We start from the raw sequence: 26,150 nt of genomic DNA, 5'->3' as shown, positions 1-26,150 counted from the left end.
GGTGCTGCCATGTTTCCACCTCTCTCCTAATTCCCTAAAGGCTAATTCCTCCATCATCACCTGGCGGCGCCATGCTGAGTCAGCTCCATAGACTGTATAAAATAGGTCAGGTCCAACATTTTAGTTAGTTTAGCGCATTTTGCAGCATCTGCCTGAAGGGCTTGTCGTTTGTTTTTCTCTTAATTTCTCCACTACTTCTATACCTTTCTTTTACATTTTTATTTTCTGGCTGTGTCGTGACTGATAGATTGATTGACCGCCGATGGGCCCAAGGAGGAGGGCTCTCGGCCCTCCCTCTACCTGATTTTTTTTTACCATTGGCCAATGAGGCTGGCGGGCCTTGGCATGACTTGTTGATTGACAGCAGAATGGGCCATGGAGGAGGGGGCCTTGGCGTTCGGCCTTCCCTCTACCTGTTTTATTGGCCATTGGGCAATCAGTAAACCAACAAATACATTAAAAAATTAAATATTTTTGTTTTGTTTCAAGTCCTTAGGCCCAAGTGTCCTGATGGCCAGTCCAGCCCTGCCTCTGTACATGAGGACACATTTCCATATAATATTTGTGTATGTTTCTAAACACAAGACTCCATGTTTTTAGGTTTTTAGTCGATATATTCTCGATTCAAAGCTGGCTTGTGGAGTTTTCATGTTCCTTACATGCAGCATAGCTTTAATTGGTGACTATAAATGTGAATGAGGCTGTATGTTGGTGTAGTGGTTAGCACTCTTGCCTCATAGCAAGAGGCTAGCTGGTTCAACTCCAGCCTAAATTACGATTGATAAATCTAGAAATAAGCATGTTAAACACTTAAAATAAGAAATTAACTCTTAAAACAAGATAAATTATCTAACACTTCGAAATCTAAGTTTTTTTTAACTTGGTAAGAAACAAATAATTTGCAGTGTATGTGTCCTCAGGGTCCTCCGGCTTCCTCTCACACTCCAAACACAGTTTAGTTTTAATAGGTGACTCAATGTGAATGAAAGTGTGAATGGTTGTCCCCTGTCATGACCAGTGTTTGGATACACAGTGAATAATAATTAATTAATTAATTAATATTCTGGACCTGGATGCATTATTTTGTTGACATTTTCCAACAGTTCAGCTTGGCATTTCTGGTATCTCTGGGAAAATTTCAAATCTCCACTACACTAATGAAAGTTCTGTTGGTTTTGCAATACAGCATGCAGCTGTAATGACAGCTAGTCAGTGAGGTCGAATGAACATGACCCCTCAAGCTCTCTGAACCTAAACTCTTTAAGAACCTTTTTGACAAAAACAAATGATGAGCTCATAACTCCCACCTCATGTTTATATTAGCATATCCGTTTTTTCCAAGTAGACCAACAAGTGCACTTGAGCATCCAACTCCAATAAGTACACTTTGAACTCAGATATGGGGTCAGCTCTGTGTGTATTCATTACCATAACAGAGAGCCACTCTGTAGCTGTGTGTTAATCACTTTGCCTCGACTTGCAGAATCTTCTGAAAACCATTACAGCGGTGTTTGATAACGTCCTCGAGTTCCCTCCCCAACCCTCCGCACACACTCTGTGTTAGCAGATTAACTACTCACCGATTAATTAACACAATTACCTCTGTGTGTGCCAATCGGCGTCTTATCAACCTTTGTCAGGCCTTAAACTGTAAATTAATTAATATCCCCTCTCTTGTCATTTCTTAATTACCTAAGTTCCAGCAGGAATTCTGGGAAACGCTTGTGTCAGCGGCTCCATTTTTTGTGCTCACGCTTATTATGACTTTGCTGTGAGCTCATTGGCTCATTAGACAGGATATGAAAACATGCTGCTCTCGTGCTGATGAGAGGTGATGAGGGGATGACACGGTGTAAAAAGAGGCTCTTCAGACGAGAAGTCGATTGGAAGCGGATCTCCTTATATTAATCTTTCTGTTTCTCCTGCTGAAGGTGACATTCCACTTTGTTTAGAGATCTGGATGTTTTGTCAAATATCTGGCAGTTTATCAGAGACTGCTCTGAACTCTGATCTCACTTGTGTTTGAGATTTTAAACTGACACTGTACACATCAGGACTTGGTTCTGGAGAGTCATTAAAGAGACAGCAGAGATTCAGATGAGCTTTTTATTCTTTGTCAGCTTGAGGACATTGGAGACGGACTGGCTCAGATGGCTCAGGATCAGGCTGCTCCATGTTCACCTGCACATCACTGTCAAGAAAAACAACAAACACAAGCATTGAAATATATAACTGTAGATACATTTTACTTCTAAGTTGCAAACTTCTTATACATTACAATGTTACAAAATAGACCCAAACGGCAAAAATAACAAAATAATCTTATCTCAGTATCCATTTGGTAGCTGGACAAGAAGTCCAGAAGAGAAGAAGATATTTTTGCTTATTTGGCATACCCAAATGGGAAAAAGCTTCAAACAGAAGAACTGTGAGGTCTATGTGCATGTGTGAGACTATATACACTTCAAACGTGTCTCAAAAATGTTTTTCATTCTTGAATAACAATAATTAGAACCTGCTTTATGCAAGAACTATGCAAATCACAACATAACTCTCTAGCTCTGTCGCCATGGGAATCAAAGTACGGAATGTGTATAAAATATGTTCTGTATCCAATTCCTTTAAACAGTATATAGCTTGGGCTCATCACCAGATCAGGTGGATTGTGAGAGCTGGATTAAATGGATACTTAAAGCTAGACAGATGGGCTACCTGCACATATATTTTGACATTTGGAAAACAAAAAAAAGAACGTTTAACTGCCAACTTTCAGGCTTTGATAGCCCAGAAAAAAAAACTCTATAAAGCCCTGATCTGTCATTTTCTTTCTTCCTCTTCATTTTGAACTTTTGTTGCTCCCAGAAGCCTGCCAAAAGTTGCTATCTTATATCTCTGTTAATATCCAAGAATAATCACTGAACTAATAATACAGAAAAACATAATACCATATATATAAATATATATTATGATAATGTTTTTGATCAGATTACATTTTTTAAATGTATTTTCAAAAATATACGTTAAATATTATTTAGTGTTATCTCCATTGAATAATGTTTAACATATATTGTAGAACATTTTCATAATGTCAGCAGTTGATGTTCTTTACTCCTTCTGTCTGAGCCCCATAGTGGCAGGGAGGCTCTGGATATGTGACTTTGTGACTGTGTGTAGATCAGGCGTGATCCTGCAGCAGGTAAGTGTGAGGGGAAGATATTAGGCTGACACTTTCAGGCAATGTTGGTATAGCTCAGTGCTACACTGTTTGGAATAAAACTGGCACAAATACATTTTTAAAAAGCCACTCAGAGTCTCTGAAAACCTTCTGTGTCATTAACCACTTATGTGTTTGAGGTCTTGTTTTTTTTTTAATTGGGGGTTGTGGGCAGTGGATGTTTAGGGGGAGATAGCAGGTCAACAATAAATGCTACATAGAAGTGGTGACATCATCGAAGAGCTGTGAACCTGAAGATTAATTTAAGCTACAGCACAGCACTCTGTGTTAAGATGTTCTGCTCAAAAATATCTAATAAGCATGACATAATTAATTAATTATTTAAACAGATTAAGGTGTAGAGTTGTTGCAGCAATTTTTGGGTTGATACCCTTTTTGTTACACTCATTTGGTGCTGAATTATGCAAATTATTCATATCGTGAATAAAAATGGTCAGTAAAAATCTCTAGAATATTATATCAATATGCCAAGACCAGTGCAACAACATAGAAGAATCCATGCTGTGATTTGGTTTCAAAAACTTTGGTCATTTTGGAGATTTCTGTTTTTTCAGCAATTGGATGATGAGAATCCCCCTTACTGTCAATAAAGTGTGAAAACCTGAATAGCCAGTCTAGTTTGTGGTTGTAAAGTTGCATGAGGCTGATTATCCGAGAGGTCACAGCAGCTCATTTATACACATAGGTTGAGACTGAAAACTGGCTACTACTGATGACTAACATCATCCCACATGGAGGAAACAGCTCTGGTGTCCATCATAGGACCTCCTGTCTCACCTGCTGAGGTGTGTTACAGCAGTGGAAGCGCACATCGTTGAGGGTGGAGTCGTCCAGACCGTACTGGTATTCTTCCATCTTGGTCTCGATGCCGCAGATCCCTCCATCGTGACACTCCTGGCTCCAGAAGCCGTACTCTCCCCAGGACATGCCGGAGCCTTCCAGCGTCGGGTTGCTGCTGCAGCGGAACTTGATGTTGTTGATGGCCGTGTCGTCACCGAACAGACCCTGGTGGGGCTCCACGCGGATCTGGAAGGAGGTGAGCACGCCACTGGGGCAGTACTGGGGATGGGTCCAGTCACCGAAGCTGGATGGAAGAGGAAAGGAGGAGTGGTGGAGAAAGCATTTAGTCACTTACTGCAGTAAAAGTACTAATTCCACACTGTAAATTACTCCACTACATGTATAAGTCCTGCATTCAAATCTTACTGAAGTAGAAGTACAAAAGTATCAGCATCATAATAATAATAATAATAATTTCATTTATATAGCACCTTTCAAAAAAAACGGGTTACAAGGTGCTGTACAACAGAAATAAAACATATCAAATACAATTTACTGACAACAACAAAATAAAACAACAAGAAGAAATTACATTAAAAAACTTCAAATCACCAATCACAACAAGGTCATACAATCATACAACAATAATAAAAGGAAATTAAGAGAAGGCCAATCGATAAAGGTGAGTTTTTAAAAGAGATTTAAAAGAAGCCACTGAGCTCTTAAGCATTAAAAGTAAAAGCACTCGTTGTGCAGAATGGACCCACACTGATCCAAATATTTTATTTAATTAATATAATATAATAATATCTTTATTTGTCATTGTAACAGGTACAACGAAATTAAGTGCATTCCTTGTTCAGTGCAAAAGTAACAATAAATAAGTAAAAAGTCACTATGGACATAAAAATGTGCATAAAAACCTCACACCCCACACATATCCCACCCACACACATCCACATTCATAAAATGTAAAACATTAAAGCTATGCTTTGGTAGCACCGTTCAGTGAGATCATGGCTGTTGGGTAGAAACTGTTTTTTAGTCTGTTTGTCCTGGTTTTTATGGATCTGTATCTCCTGTCTGATGGCAGCAGTTCAAACAGTTTGTGACCGGGTGTGATGAGTCTTTCAGGATGGAATTTGCCATTTTGAGGCAATTGATACATTTATGTAAGCAGCATTGTACTGCTGTCAATGAAGGCCTCATTTTAACTACTTAATATACTTTTATGTGGTTTAATTGATTTAATTAATCCTATTTTTTATGTTTAATCTTGATTTGAAAAGTAACTAACGCTGTCAGCTAAATGTAGTGGAGTAAAAAGTACAATATTTGCCTCTAAAATGTGGTGCAGTAGAAGTAGAAAGTCACATTTGTTAAAATAAATATATATATACCAGAGTAAAGTACAAGTGCCTCAAAATTGTACTTAAGTACAGCACTTGAGTAGATGTACTTAGTTACATTACACCACTGGGAAGGAGGAAATACAGGAAAAAATAGGGTCAGATCATTTCAACATCTGAACACCAAATTTGCAATCCTGGCAGAGACGGTGATTCATTCCTCCTCTGAACATGATGGGAAAGTACCAGTCTGCAGCTTCCTGCTGCTTTCAAAGTACCTGCTTTATTTATCTAATTCTTATTTAACTTTTGTAGTGCAGCCAGGTTAGTCCCACTGAGATCACAGATCTCTTTCACAGATAATTCTGGCCAAAGCAACAAACAGCTGCATGTCTGAAGACGTCAATAAGAAAAACATTTCATTATAAATGGCAGACGTGCTCAAAGGAGGGCAGAGGAAAATGTTTCTATTGATATGTCCATTGCTGTCTAACATTACAGTTCTTCCTGCTGAACACTGGCTCCCTGCAAGAAAAATCATTCAATCAGCAGAGCTGTATCGAACTCCAGATTTCTGAGGATACAAAAGATGAACACGGATCAATGGAAAGTGTGGATGGCCTGACAGCGGTTGCACTTTCAAATAAAACTCTAGTAAAGGAACAAATTACATGCTGCATGTTTACAGGCATCACAGTCAGATTTGTTGTAGGTGTTACACTCCCTGATAGAGCACAGCTTGTTGTAGTAAGGGCTTTATTAATAGTTACTAAGACATTTACTTTATCAGGGACATGTCTTATATGTATATTTCATACTGAAGACCTACATATTTAGTCTAGCTTTTAAGTTTTACACACATACACATACACATACACATACACATACACAAACACACACACACACACACACACACACACACATATATATATATTATATGTATATATATATCTTTTGCATGTATATTTCATACTGAAGACCTACATATTTAGTCTAGCTTTTAAGTTTTACACACATACACATACACAAACACACACACACACACACACACACACACACACACATATATATATATATATCCTTTATTTTATTTTATTTTTTAATTTTTTATCTTTTTGTTTTAACCTGACTTTTAAAAGAGCTTTGTTACCTATATATTTTTTAAATTTTTAGTATAGGATGTTAATGAAAATAATAATAATAATTAATACTTATTATAACTATTTGATAATTATTATCTATATTTGATTTATTTTGAGTATCCATTTATTTTTTTAATTGTGTGTGATGCAGTCTGTGTTATATGATATTTGTATGAAATTGATTGATTGATTGATTGATTGATTGATTGATTGATTGGTTGATTGATTGATTGATTGATTGATTGATTGATTGATTGATTGATTGATTGATTGATTGATTGATTGATTGATTGATTGATTGATTGATTGATGTTTTGGTTTGACTGGTTACACCAATTAAGGAGTCATTTCTCAGAATCAATAACATCTTTTCAATCACTTCATTAAACTGTTATCAAAGTTATCAATTTTTTTTCCATGTTTACTATGTTTTTTAGTTTTATTGTATTTATATTATTTTATTTTACTTGTGGTATTTCATTCTGTTAATTCTATTTTTTCTTTTCTTTCAAAATTTTCCCCTTTTCTTTCAAAATTTTCCCCTTTTCTTTTTCTTTTTATACTATTATTGTCCAAAGGCCTGCAGATATTGATTGATTGATTGATTGATTGTCTTTATTTCGAACATGCAAGCAAGTAAAAAAACAAGTTTAAATATTAATAGATGAATAAATAAAAAACAAAACAAAAAAGCAAAAAAAAAAAATTTGAGAAAACAGACACTTTCTGCAAGCTCGAAAGGGAGTAGGAAGAAGTAAAAAAACGTATCGAGTCCTACCCCTTAACAGGTCTCTATATCTATATACATATATATATATATATATACAAATATTATAAACAATTATATATATATATATATATATATATATATATATATATATATATATATATATAATTGTAATACCTATATATATAATTGTAATACCTTTTTATTTATATTTTATACTGTTTTTTTTATATATTTAATGTTATTTTTCCAATCCATTTTGCTGCTGTAACTGTGGAAATGTCCCTGTTGTTGGACTAATTAAGGAAATCTTATTCTTATTCTTAATCTTAATTAAAATGTACAGCTGCTAACTGACACACCCATTCAACCTTTATAACTGTATTTTTTACCAAAAAAATAAATCTTTAATAAAGGATTTGTCAACCATTAATAATTAAAGGTTGGCTCATTAGAAGGTGGTGCTGTTGTGAGTCACTCACTAGCCGGTGTGGGATTCAACAGAGTAAAGGAAGCTTCGGTTCCCGTCTTTGGCGCAGATGAGGCGGATCCCGTTCAGAGCAGTGTCGTCACCCCCGTACTGGTTAGACTCCACCTGAGGACACGCAAAACAGTTCCCACAACAGTTCCTGTAAAACCAGTTTGTTATCTTACTCCGAATAAAGCTGCTGCCAAACCTGGTGTGAAAGTCATCAGGTGAAAGTGTAGGTTGTTATTTTAGAACAGGCTTTAAAAACAGGCTGTTTTCTATTCATAGTTCATCTCAGATAGGCTACACTATGTAAAAAACAAAAACAAAAAAACCCTGTTGTTTTTACGGTAAAAAACCGGCAGCTGTGGTTGCCAGGACTTTATCGTAATAAATATGGTGCAACTTTTTCTAATATTACTGTAAAATTATATTAGCACTGTTGATTTCAAGTTTAAGATTGATTGAAGAGATATGATGTTTAGTACATTTAACAGTGAGAAAAAGTATTTTTACAAAAAATAAATGCAAAAATTATGGCTTGTATATATATTACAGTATATTTTTGCTGTAAACACGGTGCCAATATATTTTACAGTGGAGTAATGTATTTTTAAAAAAATGTTAAAAATACTGTTTTGGCTGATATATACATTTACGGTGTTTCATTGTTACTGAAACTGAATTAACATTCCAAAAGTTCCATTAATAATTTTACAGTCTTTTATTGTCATGGTTTAGAAGTTTTTCACCGTAAAATCAACAGACTTTTTACAGTGTATTTATGTTGTTTTTTCATGTCTGTCAAGATTATTTTGGGGTTTTTTTGTAACTGGAGCTTGTTTTAATAGAGGTAGATATTTGCTTCCTCTATGGCGCCTTAAAGGAAAGGTTCTCATTCTTTCAAGTCTGTTTTGATACTATTCTCATCAACCATTTGTATTATAGTGCTGTAATTGTTCCTCCTGCTTTTGTTGGATGTGAAGTTTCTGTCCATCAGAACTTAAATATAATATAGAAGAAAAGTTAAGTGAGAAGAATTCCCTCCCTGTGTTGTGGAGTAGTAATATAAGGTTAGGTGAATAGGTGAAAAAGTTGACACACTTTAAATGACCCCCTCATTATCATAATGAAGAAATACATACAGAAATATATAAAGAAAAAAAATCCTAAATTGTTTTCAAGAAATAAACACGGAGAAAAGGAAAAGGGAAAAAAAACACATACAGGAAAATTGAATACATACATTCAAAAATAAGTAAAGAGTAAACCAATACATTTAAATATAAAAATTTAAATAATAATAAATAAATAAATAAATAAATAAAATGGGAAATAAATAGAAAATGAATTAAAGTGGAATTAAAACAAAGGTTAATTAATTAATTAATTAAAACAGAAATAAAAATTCAACTAATTTATATGATTTGCTGTACATTTAATGGCACATCAATATATTTGTCAAATCAAAAAATGATTTATGTATTTATTTCGTAGCAACCTCCATCCTACATAATATATGAACAAGAAATATGTTAATATGTAAATACATTTGAAATTATCAAAATCTCATTTGCATTAATATCTTGCATATAGTCTGTCCTGATGACTCCAAATGCTGGTCAGGTGAGTGTTAATAAATGCATCAGAGTTATAAATGTGCGACTTTTGTGTGTTGTGCTCCAATAGTTTTAATGGCCTTGCTACAGCAGGTTTGTATTAATAAGAATATTGTCAATTCATGAGAGAGTCATTGTGTTTACCCTGAGGCTGAAGCCAACAGCAAAGAACTTGTCAGGACACATTTCGGGCCAGGTCCAGTTTCCAAACTGCTCTCCGTTGCTCACAGTGAGCAGAGATCTGTACTGCCTGTTGCTGAAGGCTGCACCTGCTCGCTGCAGAAATTTTTTCTCCTCACACAACCCACCGGACAGCACAGCCAGCATGGCCACAACGGTGAAAAGACTTGCCATGTTGACAGCAAAGAGTCAGTGTTTCACTCTGAAATGCCAGCTAACAAGTACTGGGGGTTCAGGCTCCAAGCTCTTATAGCTTCCCAGTCAATTCCAAAATAGACCACTCATATCGGGTTGAATCATTTACAGAGTGGCGTGGGATTGAACAGCTGGTGCTGGAGAAAGAAAGGCTTTTTCTTCTCTTCTAGGCTTCTAAGAACTCATTTCTACATCATAAAAATCCACAGGTTTGTGCAAGCCAAACAAATGTGATCCACAGGATAAGTTTCAGCAGCAGCAGCAGAACCTTTTATACACTTATGAAGTCTTATAACCATTGTTGCAAGAATTGCTTTTGACTAAGAATAATAGTATATAGATTCACTAGTGCACAGCCAGAAAATAAGACATAAGAAAAGGTTTATTTTGTCTTGGAAATAATCCAAAGCCACTTGGGTGATGGTGTCACTGGCTAACCAGACTATCGCAGCATGACGGCCATTGGTCACGTTATTTATATTTTCTTCTCCTCCAGACATCTATTTTGCAGAAGCACCCACCCAAGACGATTTTGATTGGTTTGAAAAATACAAACAAGCTGGACTGTCTTTTCCCCCTGTTGTAGAATGATAATAGTGCTGACACAGTCACATCCAAACATCTTCTCACTCTGACACTCCCATTTCAACATAATTTTGAGGTACTTCTACTTCACGAGTATTTCCATTTGATGTAACTTTATACTACTTCAGTACAATTTGAGGCATTTTTTTACTCCACTACATTTAGCCGACAGCTTTAGTTACTTTCAGATTGAGATTTAACATTAATAACATGATACATTTGTGATTAATGACATTTTATTTAATTTAACCTATAACTGAAGTTAAAATGAGCGCTTTCTTAAGAAAATAAAAATACTGCTTACATATATATATATATTGTATTGTTATTCTCAATATATAAAGATACTAAGTCTTATTCCAAGGTGAGACAGTTTTATTGTGACAGGTCTGACACCTTAATCCTACAAACACAACGTTGGAACAATTTATGGCACATTTTTTGAAGGTTAACATGTCAGTTGAGTCCTTGGTTGACACAAATGATAAAGGAGGAGCTCTGCTGTGTCAGGGGTCCATAATAAAACAACAGCATGTCATCTTTGCACAATGTCATTCTTCTTATTCTGCTGAAGGTCGGGCATGTTGTGACGGACTGTTTTCTTTATTGTGGACTGAAGAGGTCACCGGCATTAATCCTTTATATTATAACCCAATGAAGTTCCTCAGCAGGGCTTTATTATGTCTGTTAAAAGACATAATAAAGTTATTTTCGGGGTGTTTTTTGAGGAGTTTCTTTTATTGTTGTTTAGTTTCCAAGCAGCAAAGTATGTATGTATCCTCCATGTATTTCCTACATATATATATTCTTATACACCCAGTATTTATGTACCTGCATGTAAGCTAGAAACAAGGTACTGCTGTGGGCGTCATGTTGGTTCAGATCCGAGACCGAAAGTCAAGACTTATTTGGACCAACAGCTGCAAGGTTAAACTACTGTTTCTGTCTAAGGAGTCTGGTGTGTTTGAACTACATGTACTGCTGTAGACAGGGCCAAACATATTTGAGCCACTGAAAAAGAAAAAATCTGTCTCTTTCTGTCAGAGAACCTCTTACAACATGAATTTAAGCTGTTATCTGCTTCCTTCAAAGCCACCAGACTCCATTGACAAAAACAACATTTTTTACCTTTCTCATTACAAGAGTTGCTGATGTAAAGTAACCAACTTGTTCAGTTAGTTTTTTGGTATAACTTTCAGATCTTCAGTAACATTGCATCCACAGCAGTACCTTTCGTGCAGTGATTTGCAAACTAAGCACAACTAATGGTGATACAGCAAGTGCTAGCAGAGGGGGCGTTTTCTTTCAAAAAAACATGGAAAAGAACACTGTGAAACCACTTTATGTTGTGGCCAGATGGAGGAATTACAACTTCCCGGTCAGTCATGTGATGCCTTTGGGCTCAAAGTGACTTTACCCCATTGAGTTACATTAAGAAAGAAATACATGGAAGTTGGCTTCATGCTAGCCTGGGTATACCCATGCTGCCTTGTGCACTCAATTTCGTTTCGAACTGCAAGGCAGCATGGTGTCCATGGCCCATTCTTAGCCATGCTTTTGGTATCCAATCACAGAACGGGGAGGGACGGCGAGACGATGACTCGTACTATTGGACAGACGGAAGCTTGTAGTTTTCTTACGGATCCAACATGGCTGCAGCAGACGCCAAGCTCTCTTTGGATCTATCTGTAGACAGTGTTCTAGATAGTTTAGAGCCAAAGTTTATTTTAAAAGAAGAACAAGGTTTGGCTTTACACTCCTTTATCACAGCCGAAAAGGATGTTTTAGCCTTGCTGAGAAACAGGATTTGGCAAAAGCCTAATCTACCAGCTAGGTCCGTTAGTGGCTAAGCTAATGGGGTTTAGCGAGACCCTGGTCGTTGATATGATTGGCTAAGAGCTGCATACAGATGCTTATGATAGACATTCGTAGTGCCCAATAAAGGGCTCTGGACGATCGTAAACCACACCTCCTCTGATGAATAGGTGGTCTCCAGACTATATCTCATTTGTGATATAGTCTGGTGTTAGCCAGGCTAGCTTCATGCACCACTAAGCAACTTTCATAGGAAAGCACAGAGTCCAGCCTCCAACACAATGTGAGCTTTTAAAGCATCAATAACTCTGCGGGATCACAAGTAGATGTTTGTTCTTGTCTGCCTAATTGGCTGAAGTCAAACCTGAAAGATGAAAAAAGAAAATCCTATAAAACACAGAGGAAGGTACAGAAGAAAAATGAGCAGTTTCATAATAGACACTGATGTAAACAGACCTCTGTTTCCACCAGTAGAAAGCTGCTCCACCAGCCGCCACAGTAAAGCCGATAAAGAAGACGATGATCCCCACTGCCATCTTCATATGTTTAGCATCCAACGAAGAGGTGTCTTAGAGAGAGAGATAATGACAGTTAATATTAGAAAAACAGCATTCTTAGTTATATAATCACTAGCTTTCTAGGACAGAAATCACATGTTGAAAGGTGACATGAAGAAAGCAAGCGTCTAGGGACAAAAACACTTTTGGAATGAGATGATAGTACTTTAATAATCCCTTATTTCTCTATGCAAACAAATAAAAAATAATTAATGGGCATAAAGCTGCATAGTTGAATTGAACTAATAATCTTCAAGTATAAAACAGATTAAATCTGGGTGGGGGGGGGGGGGGGGGGTTTCAGCACAAGCTGCATAAGCTTTTTACTTGTTTGCAAGGACACTAACTGTGATAGTAAAGTTATCTTTCCATTCTGGAAAATTAAAGGCGAAAATCAAACAACCAGGAGCAGGAAGAAGATAAGGTGTTCTTCTAAATGTGGAAGGAAATTCCTCCACAGTTGCATTTTTGCATCTGATGACGCATTTGCAAATATTCAATAAGGACACTCATCTTTATTCTACTGGTGAATTTGGACTCATGCCGCTCTGATTTTATAATTCTGCAGCCTCCGCTTCCCCATACTGTCACGCTGCTCTTTCCATTCACAAATCTCATGTGTCAACGCAGCTGGCAGAGCAACCTGCTGCTCAGTGCTGCTTTTAAACTATCTGCCACTCACAGTGAGTATGTAATGGTTCTGGTAGTAGATGTTTGGACTCAAAAGCAAGGCCCGCAGACAGAGCAGATGAGCCAAATTGAGCTTGAATCTTGGTTCAAAGCACAGGTCGGCAACAGGCAGTGGAACAGCATGGGAAAACAAATCCAAAGAGGGAGCAGGTGGGCAAAAAAACAGGCAGGCAGCCAAACGGGAACAGCAGATGGAACGCTATGGCTACAGGGGGCACAGCAACCTGGCAGGGAGGAGGTGCTGTATGCTGGCGTAAGGACTAATGAGGGAATGTAGAGCAGTTGAGCAAGTGTATGTGGAGGTCAGGTGATGTGGAAACATGGGGACAAAACAGCAGGGACTACTATTGGACAGGAAGACAGTAGCAGGTTTGGAACATTTGTAGACTGTACTAGAGAAGAGGACAATTTTGATGCTTCAAGTTTGGCAATTTAGCCGTCACATTTTGTTTTCTTTGGAGCCAGAAGTAGCCCTGTATTGACGAGAGGGTGGATCTGACTGATAACCCGAGGACACTATTACATGCCCACCTATACCAGCAACCTGACAGCACCTGGCTCCTGGCTAGCAAAGTCAACTAACAGAATTAGCTTCTATAATTCAAGGTTAACCCTCTGAAATCTTGGGCTATTATGTCCGTTTATAAATCTGTTAAAAAATCTTCACCATGCCATGTTGGTATCATTTTTTTCAGCGCAACCTCACCTATATGTCCTGGTAATTCATTTTTGACTTTGACATATTTGATCAAAATTTTGAACCCAAAAGAAACAAATAAAAACATAAAATCTGATCTTGAAAATTATGTTTTACACACTGAAATGCACATGTTGCAAATATGAACACAGGTTGCAAATATAACATAACAGGTAAAATGAGGATAATTTCTAGTTATATATTTTTATACTTAATATATTTGACATTATCTCCGGTTTTACTTGGCCGAATATCATTTTAAGAAAAAATCTGGTATGGAGTTTCAAGCCAGAACTTTAGAGGGCAGCTGATGGCAAGGCTCGACGTTGCTTCATTTTTATGTCTTCATGTCATGAAGAAGTAATGCGCTGGTGCTTTAATGGACTCCAGAGGGTTAACCAAGAACAAATTTTAGGCTATTCACATGAACATAGTGCTATGGATGCATTTTGTCATGCCTCTATCCTGATGCTGTGGCCACATATCAATAAAAAAAGTAGCCACACCTAAAAACACACCCTGCATCTTTGTCTATTTAACTCTAAACAGGTCTATAATTTACAGAATGGACTTCATGCTTTATTGAAGAAGACTTGAAACTAGTGTCTGAGAGTTTACTGAAGTCATACATTCTGTGAGAAGTAGGCTCATTTTCTAAAAATACTTCTATACAATCGACTTTTTGGTTTAAAGCATTTAAACACATAATAGTCTTATTTTTTTAAACCCAGAAGCTCATTTCTTTAAAGTTCTTTAAAATTGCATGATGAGCCTGATAGGAAGGACATAGCAACATCATTATATAAAAAAAAAAACCTCCCTCATAAACCCATTGTGTCATGTTCAATCATAATTATGAGTTACCAACTTGTTTTGTAACATAGTTTTGAAAGCTTTTTATGGATCACATTTGGAGCTTAATAAAACATAAATGCCCTTGAAGCCATGCAGATGTCTACCAAAAAAAGTATAGATTTTATTATAATAAAACCTTAATTTTATGTATATATTATGATTGTATCATTTGTTATCATGGGGCACTTTCATATTCCTGCCATCCATCTCATTACACAGCTTATGTTATTTTTAGATTGTTCCTGGAGATTTAATGAAAGTGATTCGGTCTTTCACCTGCTGGCTAAAGAGGGAATGCTGTCCTACCTCAACTACACTGTACTTTACTTATGTATTTCCGTTTCATCAAGCTTCTACTAAACTACATTTTAAAGGCAAATATTGTACTTTTTACTCCAATACATTTAGCTGACAGCTTTAGTTACTTTTCAGGTCGAGATTTTACATGATAAACATGAAAAATGTAAAATGATTTTAGAAATTAAACTTACATAGAAGAATACTAAGTAGTTAAAATTAGCCATATCTTTACTTACTTAAAACACTGCTCACATAAATGCATCAATACAAATAATCTAATATTCAGAATATATAAAACAGTCTAAGTGGGTCCATTCTGTATAACGAGTACTTTTATTTTTGATACTTTAAGTACATTTTGATACTTTTGTACTTTTACTTCAGTTTTGAATGCAGGACTTGTAGTGGAGTAATTTCACAGTGTGGTATTAGTATTTTTTACTGAAGTAAGGGATCTGAACACTTCTTCCACCACTGCTGCATTGTATAAAAATAAAAGAGTCTAATTGCCAAAATTTAAAGGGACAGTTCACCCTAAAATCAAAAATACCTATTGTGCCATTTATCAATCTAGACTGTTTTAGCATTGGAGATATTGGCTGTAGAGATGTCTGCCTTCTCTAGACATATTATATGTAAAATAACTTTAATTTGGGGGTTGAACTGTCACTTTAATTCAATTCTATAAACATTGTTGACAGTTTCCAGTTCATCTGTGCTTACTGTTTTGCAGTTGGTATCTAAATTTCATAAATTTTTGATATTATTTCTATCATCTAGACTAGTCCTTACCCCAGTCCACCTCCAGGCTCTCTGTCAGGCTGCTGTGGTCCACTCTGCAGGTCACCCTCTCCCCTCTCATGAGTGTGAGCTCCAGGAACGAGTGCAGCTGGAAGCTCCAGTCCCCGTTGGCCAGGACGTCTGTGGACGACACGTCGGTGGTGACCTCTGCTCCGTCTCTCAACCAGCTCACCCTCACTTCCTGAGGAAAAAAACCCATAACGCTGCACTTGAGCATGGTCCGCTTCCCGTAGTCAGCCAGCTCGGTCTGATGGACCTTGACAACCGGAGGCACTGGAGTGTAGAAATGATTAGAGCAAGAAATTAGCTGAATGACCCACTGGATGTAGAGCCTGCTTCAAGGCAGAGTGCACAAGAGCGAGTCAGGGGCTAAACACTTTTCTTAGCCATTTAATTAAAGAACATAGAGAGAACAATTGTTTCCTTTTTCCAATGAAGTAAATTAAACCAAATGAAGTGGCACTATTAGAAGTTTAATATCCTGTTTAAAAATCTCCTCCACTCGAAAGTAAGAGTACAATTTAAATCAGTGGTGGAAGAAGTATTCAGATCCCTTACTGAAGTAAAAGTACTAATACCACACTGTGAAATGACTCCACTTCAATTAAAAGTCCTGCATTTAACACTTACTGAAGTAGAAGTACAAAAGTATCAGCATCAAAAAGTACTCTTTATGCAGAATTGAACCCCTCAGATTGTTTAATATATTCTAAATATATTATTGGATTAGAGTGAAAAGTTCAATATTCGGCCTCAAAATGTAGTGGAGTAGAAGTATAAAGCTACATAAAATAGAAATACTCAAGTACAAGTACCTCAAAATTATACTTAAGTACAGTACTTGAGTAAATGTACTTAGTGATTCACATACATTTTCTATCCAGTGTGCTTATTCTGAAAAATCTTGCGCTGTATCTGCAAAGAGTCTCCACTTGGGCTTTTCTCTTGATCATTTTCCATTCCTGACTGTTATAATGGGCCGCGTTCTTCATGCCCAACTCTCCAAAGCCGACATACTTCCCAACTCGAGAGTCGTACAGCGTGTTCAGCTTCTGGTTGAATACGTTTTTCACCAAGAAGACCATGTCTGTGATGTTTTCCCCATACTCACAGTCACTTATCCCTTGAACTACAATGCCACCTGTAAAACAGAGAAAAAACAGTGTTCTGTACAGGCAGCTGTGGTCGATCTAATCAGCGGCTTGCAAAAGTATTCATCCCCCTTGAATGTTTCACCCTTTTGTTGCTTTTACACATGAAATCATGGTCAATATAATTTGGAGGAAAAAAAATTGAACTTTAATATCAAAGTGAAAACAGATTTTTACAAAATAGTATCAATAATTAAAAATATATAAGGTAAAATAAATGATTGCATAAGTATTAATCCCCTTTAAAATAACTGACCTACAGTAATCAGTGTGTTCTACTGAACAAAACCTCTGTTGTTCTTTTAAGAGGAAGTACTTTGCAAACAAATTAAACTTTGCACAACTTTATTGATCCCAATATAACTCTGTCATGTCACAAACTGATATAGACTATCATTTCTGTCAGTAACAGGATAGTGGGAAATAGTAAAATAAGTTACCGGTCATACAAGAACAAAAATTCATAATAAGAAAAAAAGACTTGACAGGATATGTTTTTAAAGTCAGTTTCCACAAAAAACTATTACCTATGAGGGTAGTTTAACAGCAGAATCTTTCTATTTCATTATAAGTTGTGTCTGTTATTCTATAAACCCTTTTCCCTTTCATTAAACTATCATGAAAAACAAAATAGTATATGTGAATAAAAGTTAGTATAAATGAAGAAACCTACCTGCTGCTGAAGTGCAAAGTAAAACCACACAGATTGTGAGTTTGTGCAGAAAATAAAGTCCCATTATCTCCAAAACACTGTATGCTACAACATAAAGTTCATCACTTAGCTGCACACAGAAGCCTAAACAGACTCAATTCTGCTCCTAAAATCTCTCAAGCTGAAGAACAGAAACTACAACCTGCTTCCCCGTGAAGTAAATGACACAAATGCTGATGCAACAACGATTACGAGAGGAACAGGTCTCTCAGGGTTTGTCCTAGTCAGGGTGTTGTTGTAATGCTTATAATTATTTAATAGGAGATCATTCTCAGCTCAGAAATGTGGTCAGTGTAGTTTTAATCTTCCATTGTAATGCCATGTTTGCAATTCATCAGTCATTTGACTCCAGTTGCAGGCTCAATCTTACCTACACAATCCAAGAAAATAACTGTCTCTTTACCACTAAATATATACTTATATTGCAAACTCAAACCTGCAGTATTTTCCATTTTTGATATCTCAAATCCATCCCTCAGAAGCTCCACACACTCCCACCTTAAAAAATGTGGCAGCTATCTTATCTATCCCAGTGAAAATAATTAGATTCAGGCCCGAGCCAAATAAATCCAGCAGAGAAAAGAGGCAGTTTGGAGCATCGCCATTCCGTGCCAATATTAACACCCAAGCAAGCAGACATGACAAACATTATTTACTGATTATTCGTGTCAGGCAGGCGCTGCAGGAGCAGCAATATGCCCAAAAGCTCACTCGGTGCTGTGATAATTGATGGTGACTTTGTGAACGTGCCAGCGCTCACACAGGCTGCTGTGATGAAGGGTTAATAAGCACACAAGCAAGCCTGTAAGGGAACTGTTCTCTTTCATTTTAATGTGTTTTGCATGTACTTTGACGTGTAGTACAATAAACGGGAACAGACATTTTCAACTTCCCTTCATGTGTCGTATTTGAACATGACAAACACAATAAGCATCAAACCTGATATTGTGCTGCAGCATGGCAAAATGTGGTTAGAGCTTCTGAATTTAATAAATGTTATGAGAGAAATGAATGAAAGACAATGGGCCTCATGCACGAAGCAATATACAAACAAATGTTCCCTTATTATTTTATTTGTTTAAACAAATTGTTACAGTACAGACATAAGAGTGGACAAACTACAGCTTTAACTGATTTGTTTCTAGCTCAGGTTAACTTTCAGTGTTGTAAGATACAGATAGAGACAACAATAAACAGTGCAGGTGTAAAAAAAATAAAAAATAAAACTATAATGGGGAAAAAAATTATTCTCACTCTGAGAAAAAAACAAGGTGATCACACATCTGACATCGAAATTCAGGTGTCAGTTGTGTCGACCTGTGCTACGCCTGGCAGGACTTGTTGGCTTTCATGACGAACCAGAGTCCTGTGACAACTCCAATCAGCCCCAGGATCACACCACCAACACACACCGCTGTCTCCACATCCTGCCTGTCTATGTGTACCTCAACCTCTGTGGAAAACACACACACACACACACACACACACACACACACACACACACACACACACACACACACACACACACACACACACACACACATACAGATAGCACAAGAGTTTTACTGATAGGAGTTCTGAGAGCTGATTCCAGGCTTTACTAAAGCTACTTGTAGCCAACATTTTGTGCCAATAACATCCTGCCAAATATTACTTGCTGATATTTAATATTTAACAAAGCCCTACTTTCTAGTTAGGGTGCTCAATTTACCAGTTCTTTAAGTTCTTGTCAGGAGTGGAAAATATTTGCTGAAAATATGTTTAACATACCCAATAAATTGTGTTCATCTGACATATGGATTCCTCAATTGTTAACAAATGACAGTGCAGCACTTAATGACCATTACTGTTGGTTGGTTGGTTGGATGGATGGATGGATGGATGGATGGATGGATGATAGATAGATGGATAGATAGATGGATAGATGGTAATGGATGGATAGATGGATAGATGGATGTAATGGATGAATGATGGATGGATGGATGGATGGTAATGGATGAATAATGGATGGATGGATGGATGGATGGATGTATGGATGGATGGATGGTAATGGATGGTAATGGATGGATGGATGGATGGATGGATGGATGGATGGATGTATTTGGTCATAACCCAAAAATATTAAACGGAGTGGAATTTTAACTCATGATGGCATGATGATGGTATAAAGCTCATCCTGAAGCAGACAATAATTTGTATATTGTCTCAAATTGAATGGAAAATCAGTCCAATAGTAGATCAAAACATTTTGCTTAAAAAACAAAAATATCAACTTTATGATGGTGCTATAGGATTACCATGAGTAGAATTAATTATTTGATATTTAATATCTAACAAACGCTGTACATTTCCATCCATCACCAGAAGAAAAACATTTATTACAGATTTTAAATGTATCGGGAGCGGGAAATAGATCATAAAAATAGCATACCTAGTCAATTGCACGTATAGCACTTCCCTGGGAACACAAACATGAATGTTTGCAGATAATTGAATGCATCCAGTAGTTGTTAAGATACAACAAACAAGCACACTGAAATTACCATCCCTATAGCCAGGGCACTATTGTGGCTAAAGATGTAAGAAAAAACAATTGAACTATAACTTTTTTTACATTTAAGTCGAAATAATTTGTCCTCATCGATATGCATACATATTGTAATGTGTGTGCCATATCAGCAACACATTCTATCAGCATTGGCCGCAATGCCCTTTCTACATACCTACCTTGGATACGTTCTACAAGTGCAACATTGTCACTTCTCTGCTCTCCTGTTTCACCAAAAAAACGTCCTCTGTGTCTTTTTTACTCCCACCAACTTGTCACGTTATGGCCGACCTACCCCAGAACTTGGTGAGAGGCTCCTGCAGGCTGATGTGGTCCACGCTGCAGGAGTAGATGTCAGTCTCCTGCGGAATGAAGTCCAGGAAGGACGAGATGCGGAAGCTGAAGTCGCTGTTGGAGTAGTACTGAGTCTGGCTGACCATACTCTGGTTCACCAGCTGCCCGTTCTTGGTCCACGTGAAGACGACTTCAGGTGGATGGAGGTTGTTCACAAAGCAGATGAGCGTGTTGGGGACTTCAAGTTCCATCTCCTGTTTGGGGTAGATCACGGAGGTGGGACTTACTGCAGATAGATGATGTTTAACAGAGAAAGATAAAGTTAGGAGACAAGGCCACATGTATGTAGATTAGTGGTCGACCGATACAGGTTCTCTAAGGCCGATGCCGATACCGATTATTTTCACATCAGTCTTAACCGATCCCTGATATGTGCTGCCAATTTTTTTTTTCAGATTTTTGAAGCCGATATTGCCTTTTCTCCCTCCATTTACATGATAAAAATGGCACAATGATAACAAATCTCAATTTAAGTCTCAATTTAAATAAAAAAAGAAACATTAATTAACAAAACAAACAAAACATATTAACAGTTGGATAGCAAACAATGTGTATGTTGTTCTAGGCCTAGAGGTGGTGGCGCCTCAGATGATCCACATATTTGATGTGTTTTTCTTTTTTCCGGTATCAGCAGCAGCTCACCAGAGAATGGCAGATGTTGCACCGAGCCTTGTCTGGTGTTAGCTCAGTGAAATGGGCTCATTGATCAGCGAACGCACGCACGTATCGGCTGATGCCGTTGCAAGTAAAAAACGTAAATATCGGCCCGATATATCGGGCAGCCCATATATCGGTCGACCTCTAATGTAGATATCACAATAATACACCAATATATGATTTTTCAACATCACATCATCACATGGTATAACAGCCTCCACACTAAAACATTTATTTACACTCCTTGCTTTGTGCATAGTATTGCATGAAATAACATTATTTACTTACAAAAAAACATTAAGATTTTCCTTAACTGGAATTAAAGGACATGCAAATATACAACCAGTGTTTTTACCAAGCTGCAACCTCAATGTTTACAGACTGGTACAAAGACAGGTTTTGTGGTCTCTATATCTCTTTTCACAGGAAAGATGTATAAATAATGACCCACTCATACATTTGTCATGAACAGGGGATGAACTTTTACATAAATAGATTTAAATGTATGCATTATTAAAGGAATGGCCGCTTTGATTGACGCGTGTTGGTATGTTTTAGGAACCAGGGCCAGGGTTTAGTTAGCGATGTTACTTTAGGTTCAACTCTGGATTTTCTGTCCTACAATGGTGGTTTACTAGATCAACACTAACAAAATCACACCTACTGACCAATCAGTTCTCTTGGATATAATTAATAATATAGATTCTCGTTGGACTTAAGCCATTTCCACTTTCCAGTGTCGGCTGTGGCAAGTAAGGAAGTTACATAGATCATGTAAAGTGTGACAGAACTAAAGTTATGTAACTTCTAATAACAACAATGTCCTTATCGTTCTTTATACTCCAGCTTTCGCCTTGGCTTTAAAATATTTGCCTTTAATTCTGCCTTGGCGCCATTCATAATTACTATGAACACTAGAGGGTGCTGCTAACTATAAATATCAATTTGCTGATAATATTTCTGCACTTTTACTTAAGAAAGAATTTGAATGCATGATATTTTACTCATAAAGGCTTCATATTATTGAGAAAAACTCACCTATGGACTCTGGAGGATAATTTCCTCTCTTCATGAATAGTCCGACGTTGTACCTGCAGGTACCCAGAGACACATATGCATCTGGACGGAGGTCCGGATCAGGGGTCCACTGCTCTGCAAACTCTGGCAGACTCTGAAATATCTGATAGCTGCTGGGGTCGGCGTAGAGGAGCTGATCGCCGTCAAATTCGATATCATACTGGCCGTCACCAGTCTCTTTGCTCTGACAGAAGGTCAAGAAGCGAAGCAAGTGTTTGTCTGCAGTTTGTTTGGAAAGATTAGAAACATATTACAAGATAAAACAGTGTTTGTCAAGTTGTTTTTGTGAGCAAAGCCAGTGTCTCTGCTAGGAAGGATTAACACCAGACATCATCCAAGCTGCTATTAAAATGTTGGCTGTTCCTGGTTCCATCTGCCTCACTGGCAGGTAACCAACCCCCATGATTTCTATTGTTAAAATGTAGCTGGCCTGTAAAATAAAGCAGTTCAATTAAAGAAAACAGTGACATTGTATCATGCAGAGAGGGAGGATTTTGTGCTAAACTCTGGTTTATAAAGTTCGAACATTGAATAGCTAAAGGTTAAAAGGAAGCACACATAGCAATCAGAATGCTTTAAAAAAAAGTTTTTAAATGTAAACATAGAATGTAGGGTTGAGCCAAGTAGTTATCACTCTTTTAATGAAAGACATTGATCTGAAGTCTCTTCTGTAAACAGTTTTCTTATTAATAATAATAAATGCAACTTGTGCCCATTTTCAGTATTTGAACAGATACAGTTATAGCTAATTGAGTACTCATTTATACCTATATATAATAGTATGTTTATCACAGAAACAGTAACCTCAGTCAAAACTTTAAAACTGTACATTTGGCATTTTACCTGTTTTCAGTCATAAGGCCTTGTGCAAGAACATTTTTCTCCTAATTTATAATGTATATAGGGTTTACAAACTCAGAATCGCTTCAAAGTAATGAGATATACACTCCATTAGTGGAAAAACTGCACGACTCAGACAGTAGGTCTGTGCGGATCATAAGTTGTGTTTGTGCCCAAGAGAAAGTTGGTTAAAGTTTTTCTAAATCACTCGCACAAAGCCACTTAAGAACAAATCTGTTCTTTGGGTGATTCTTGCATGAGACCCATTGTCAAAGGTGATATATGTGATCATATGAAGCTAATTACCATGTAACCCTTTGAGCCAATCACTTGCCACCTCCTGTATATAAATTACATGACTCCCATTCTGCTTCATGCACTGATAAAGGCTTTTTTTATTTGGCCACTCATTTATGAAAGTGGGAATCGTATTAGTGGTATTCAACATTGCCAGAGAATGTTTTAAACTGGTTAAAGTACAAAGCTGATCAAATTTTAATGGCAAATCTAAAATGACCAATGTATTAATAATACACACTGCATTCCCAATGTAAAGCCACTTTCCTTCACATTCATAGTTGAAAACAAAATCACTTAATGCCTCTTTACAACCAGAACAAACTCACCTGGACTGCACTTTGGAAGCCAAAGAACCAGCAGCACTAGAAATACCTTCATGTTGTTTCTTCAAACACCAAACTGAGCAGGTTTCACTGGCTGCAGTTTGTTTATATTAATGACCTGAGAAGACTTCCTGACAACACAAACCAGTCAGTGCGGTGGCAACAATGTTTCCTCTGTGAAAACACTGAAGCAACATGTAAGTCAGGGTTTAGCATGAGTAACTGCTGCCACCTAGTGGAGCAGAATCATAATCACAATGTACACCTGTTGAGATAAACAAATGTAGTCTTGTCTGTCATCTTGGTAGTTGGATCACTGTGTGGGATTTTCCTTAAAATAACAAAATATAAACTAATACAAAAGGTAATCCCTCTAGACATTTCTGATGCTCTATGGGAAAAAAGCATTGGAAGCTGTTAATCCTCCTCTAGCTGTGCCAGACTTTCTGTTATCCAATTTAAAGTACTCTTTAGACTGCATTATAGTAGAGACAAACTCTTCAAACTTTATCCAGACAAAACTACCAAAGCTTGTGACAGATGCTGTCAGACGCCCTGCAATCTGACACAAATGTTCTGGATGTGTTCCGAATTGACTTTTATATAGTTCTAAATAGTTCTGTTCTAAATATCTGTTAGTCCTTCGCCTCAGATAGCTATTTTTGGAGTGCCTCCTGATGAACTTGTAACCACATCTTGGTAGGGAAATGTTATAGCTTTTATGTCTTTGATTGCGCGCAGGAAAATTCTTCTCTTATGGAAATCTCCCAGCCACCTTCCTTTAAATCCTGGCTACATGATTTATTATTTCTACTAAAACTGGAGAAAATCAAATTGAGCCTCCAAGGAGTTTTACTTACACTGGAAACCACTACTTGACTATGTTGATAAACTCCCTGCTACTGAAACGTCCCCCTGATTCCACTTATTTTATTTTTTCTTCTATTTTTTTCCTTATAAGTACGCATTGTTGTCTTAAACCGATCTGGTATATTAACCTATTGATACAACGATGTAAGGCTCTCTGGGGTGAGTGGAGTGGGGGCTGGGTTATATAGAAAAATGAAAATATGTCTCTGTGATTGTATTGTTAACTGCAACTGTGAATCAATAAAAAATGTATATTAAAAAAATGTAAAAAAGTAATCCCTCCCAGCATGACCCTCTAGAAGTGTGTGTTGATGTCTGTATCTGAAGAAGCCCCCCCTCAGCCTGTATGTTCTCCTTTGGTTTCATTTTGTTGTGTTTCTGGGTGCCAGTCTTTGGGCAAAAAGCTACAAAAATAGTGATCACAGCACTGAAAAAGCACAAATATAGCCAGGCGAAAAACAGCAAGTGGGCCAAGCTAGTTCCAAAAGGAGAGTGGCTTTCACTTCTGTTGCTCCAGAGAGGAGGGGCCGAGTTTGGATGTTGCGTTTACGAACAGTAAGTGGTAATCCCTGCAGAGTGTCTATCTATCTATAAAAAGCAAGAAGTTTGTGTGTGTGTGTGTGTGTGTGTGTGTGTGTATGTGTGTGTCTAGGGCATATCTCGCTGACCGTTAGTCAGACTGACCTCAGATTTCGTATGTGGCTTACGCATGGTAAGAAGATTTGCATCCTTGATTTTGAAGACTTTTGAATTCATTTTTCAAAATATCATTATTTACATGGGACGTGTTGCGGCATTGCACTGTTTCCGATCGGACACCTTTTAGGGGAGCTCCGCCCTCTTTTAGGGGAGCTCCGCCCCATTGTGTGATAGGCCTACACCTGGTCAGTAACACAATTCACTCTGGATTTACACCCTGATTGATCTCATCTGGAAGTCTATTTAACCTACCTACCCGGTGCGACAAACTGGGTGATAAAAAGTGCGCTACAAGGTTCGATTTTCCAATAATATTCAAATAGTTTCCAGCAAATATCAATGTTCAATGTGGATGTGCTGGATCGAACTTATGAAAAGTGTTTTATGGAGTTGCAGACGTTGTAGCGTGGCATGTAATGTACGAATACATACTTCCTACGGGCACTGCACTAGTGCCTTTAAATACAGGGTTGAAAGCAATAATGTTGTATTATTAAAGCTATGGAATGCTCGATTATGTCATATCCTATTTTTTTATATTGCAATTGAATGTTTATTCATGTAGCAGTTGTTAAACAAAGAAAATGAAGAGTAATTGTGCTCCAGACTTACATTAATGCTCC

At 37.2% G+C, this 26,150-nt stretch overlaps 2 protein-coding genes across 2 annotated transcripts; both read right to left on the bottom strand.

Moving 5' to 3' along the window:
- Positions 1–2,101: 2,101 nt before the first annotated feature.
- LOC131976685 (vitelline membrane outer layer protein 1-like) lies at positions 2,102–9,702 on the bottom strand. Its single transcript, XM_059339830.1, has 4 exons — positions 9,466–9,702; positions 7,716–7,828; positions 4,013–4,319; positions 2,102–2,191 (listed from the first exon to the last, which is right to left on the bottom strand). The coding sequence occupies exons 1-4, from the start codon at positions 9,673–9,675 to the stop codon at positions 2,189–2,191; spliced, it is 633 nt and encodes a 210-aa protein (XP_059195813.1). The 5' UTR covers positions 9,676–9,702; the 3' UTR covers positions 2,102–2,188.
- Positions 9,703–18,904: 9,202 nt separating this feature from the next.
- Positions 18,905–24,092, bottom strand: LOC131976588 (H-2 class II histocompatibility antigen, A-U alpha chain-like). The gene is made up of 4 exons (XM_059339687.1): positions 23,962–24,092; positions 22,457–22,714; positions 20,703–20,987; positions 18,905–19,312 (listed from the first exon to the last, which is right to left on the bottom strand). Exons 1-4 carry the CDS (start codon positions 24,011–24,013, stop codon positions 19,182–19,184), a joined length of 726 nt encoding a protein of 241 aa, XP_059195670.1. The 5' UTR covers positions 24,014–24,092; the 3' UTR covers positions 18,905–19,181.
- Between the last annotated feature and the right edge of the window lie 2,058 nt (positions 24,093–26,150).

The sequence above is a fragment of the Centropristis striata genome, chromosome 8 (genome assembly GCF_030273125.1).
Source record: "Centropristis striata isolate RG_2023a ecotype Rhode Island chromosome 8, C.striata_1.0, whole genome shotgun sequence".
NCBI lineage: Eukaryota > Metazoa > Chordata > Actinopteri > Perciformes > Serranidae > Centropristis > Centropristis striata.
This window is presented reverse-complemented; position numbering and strand designations above follow the sequence as displayed.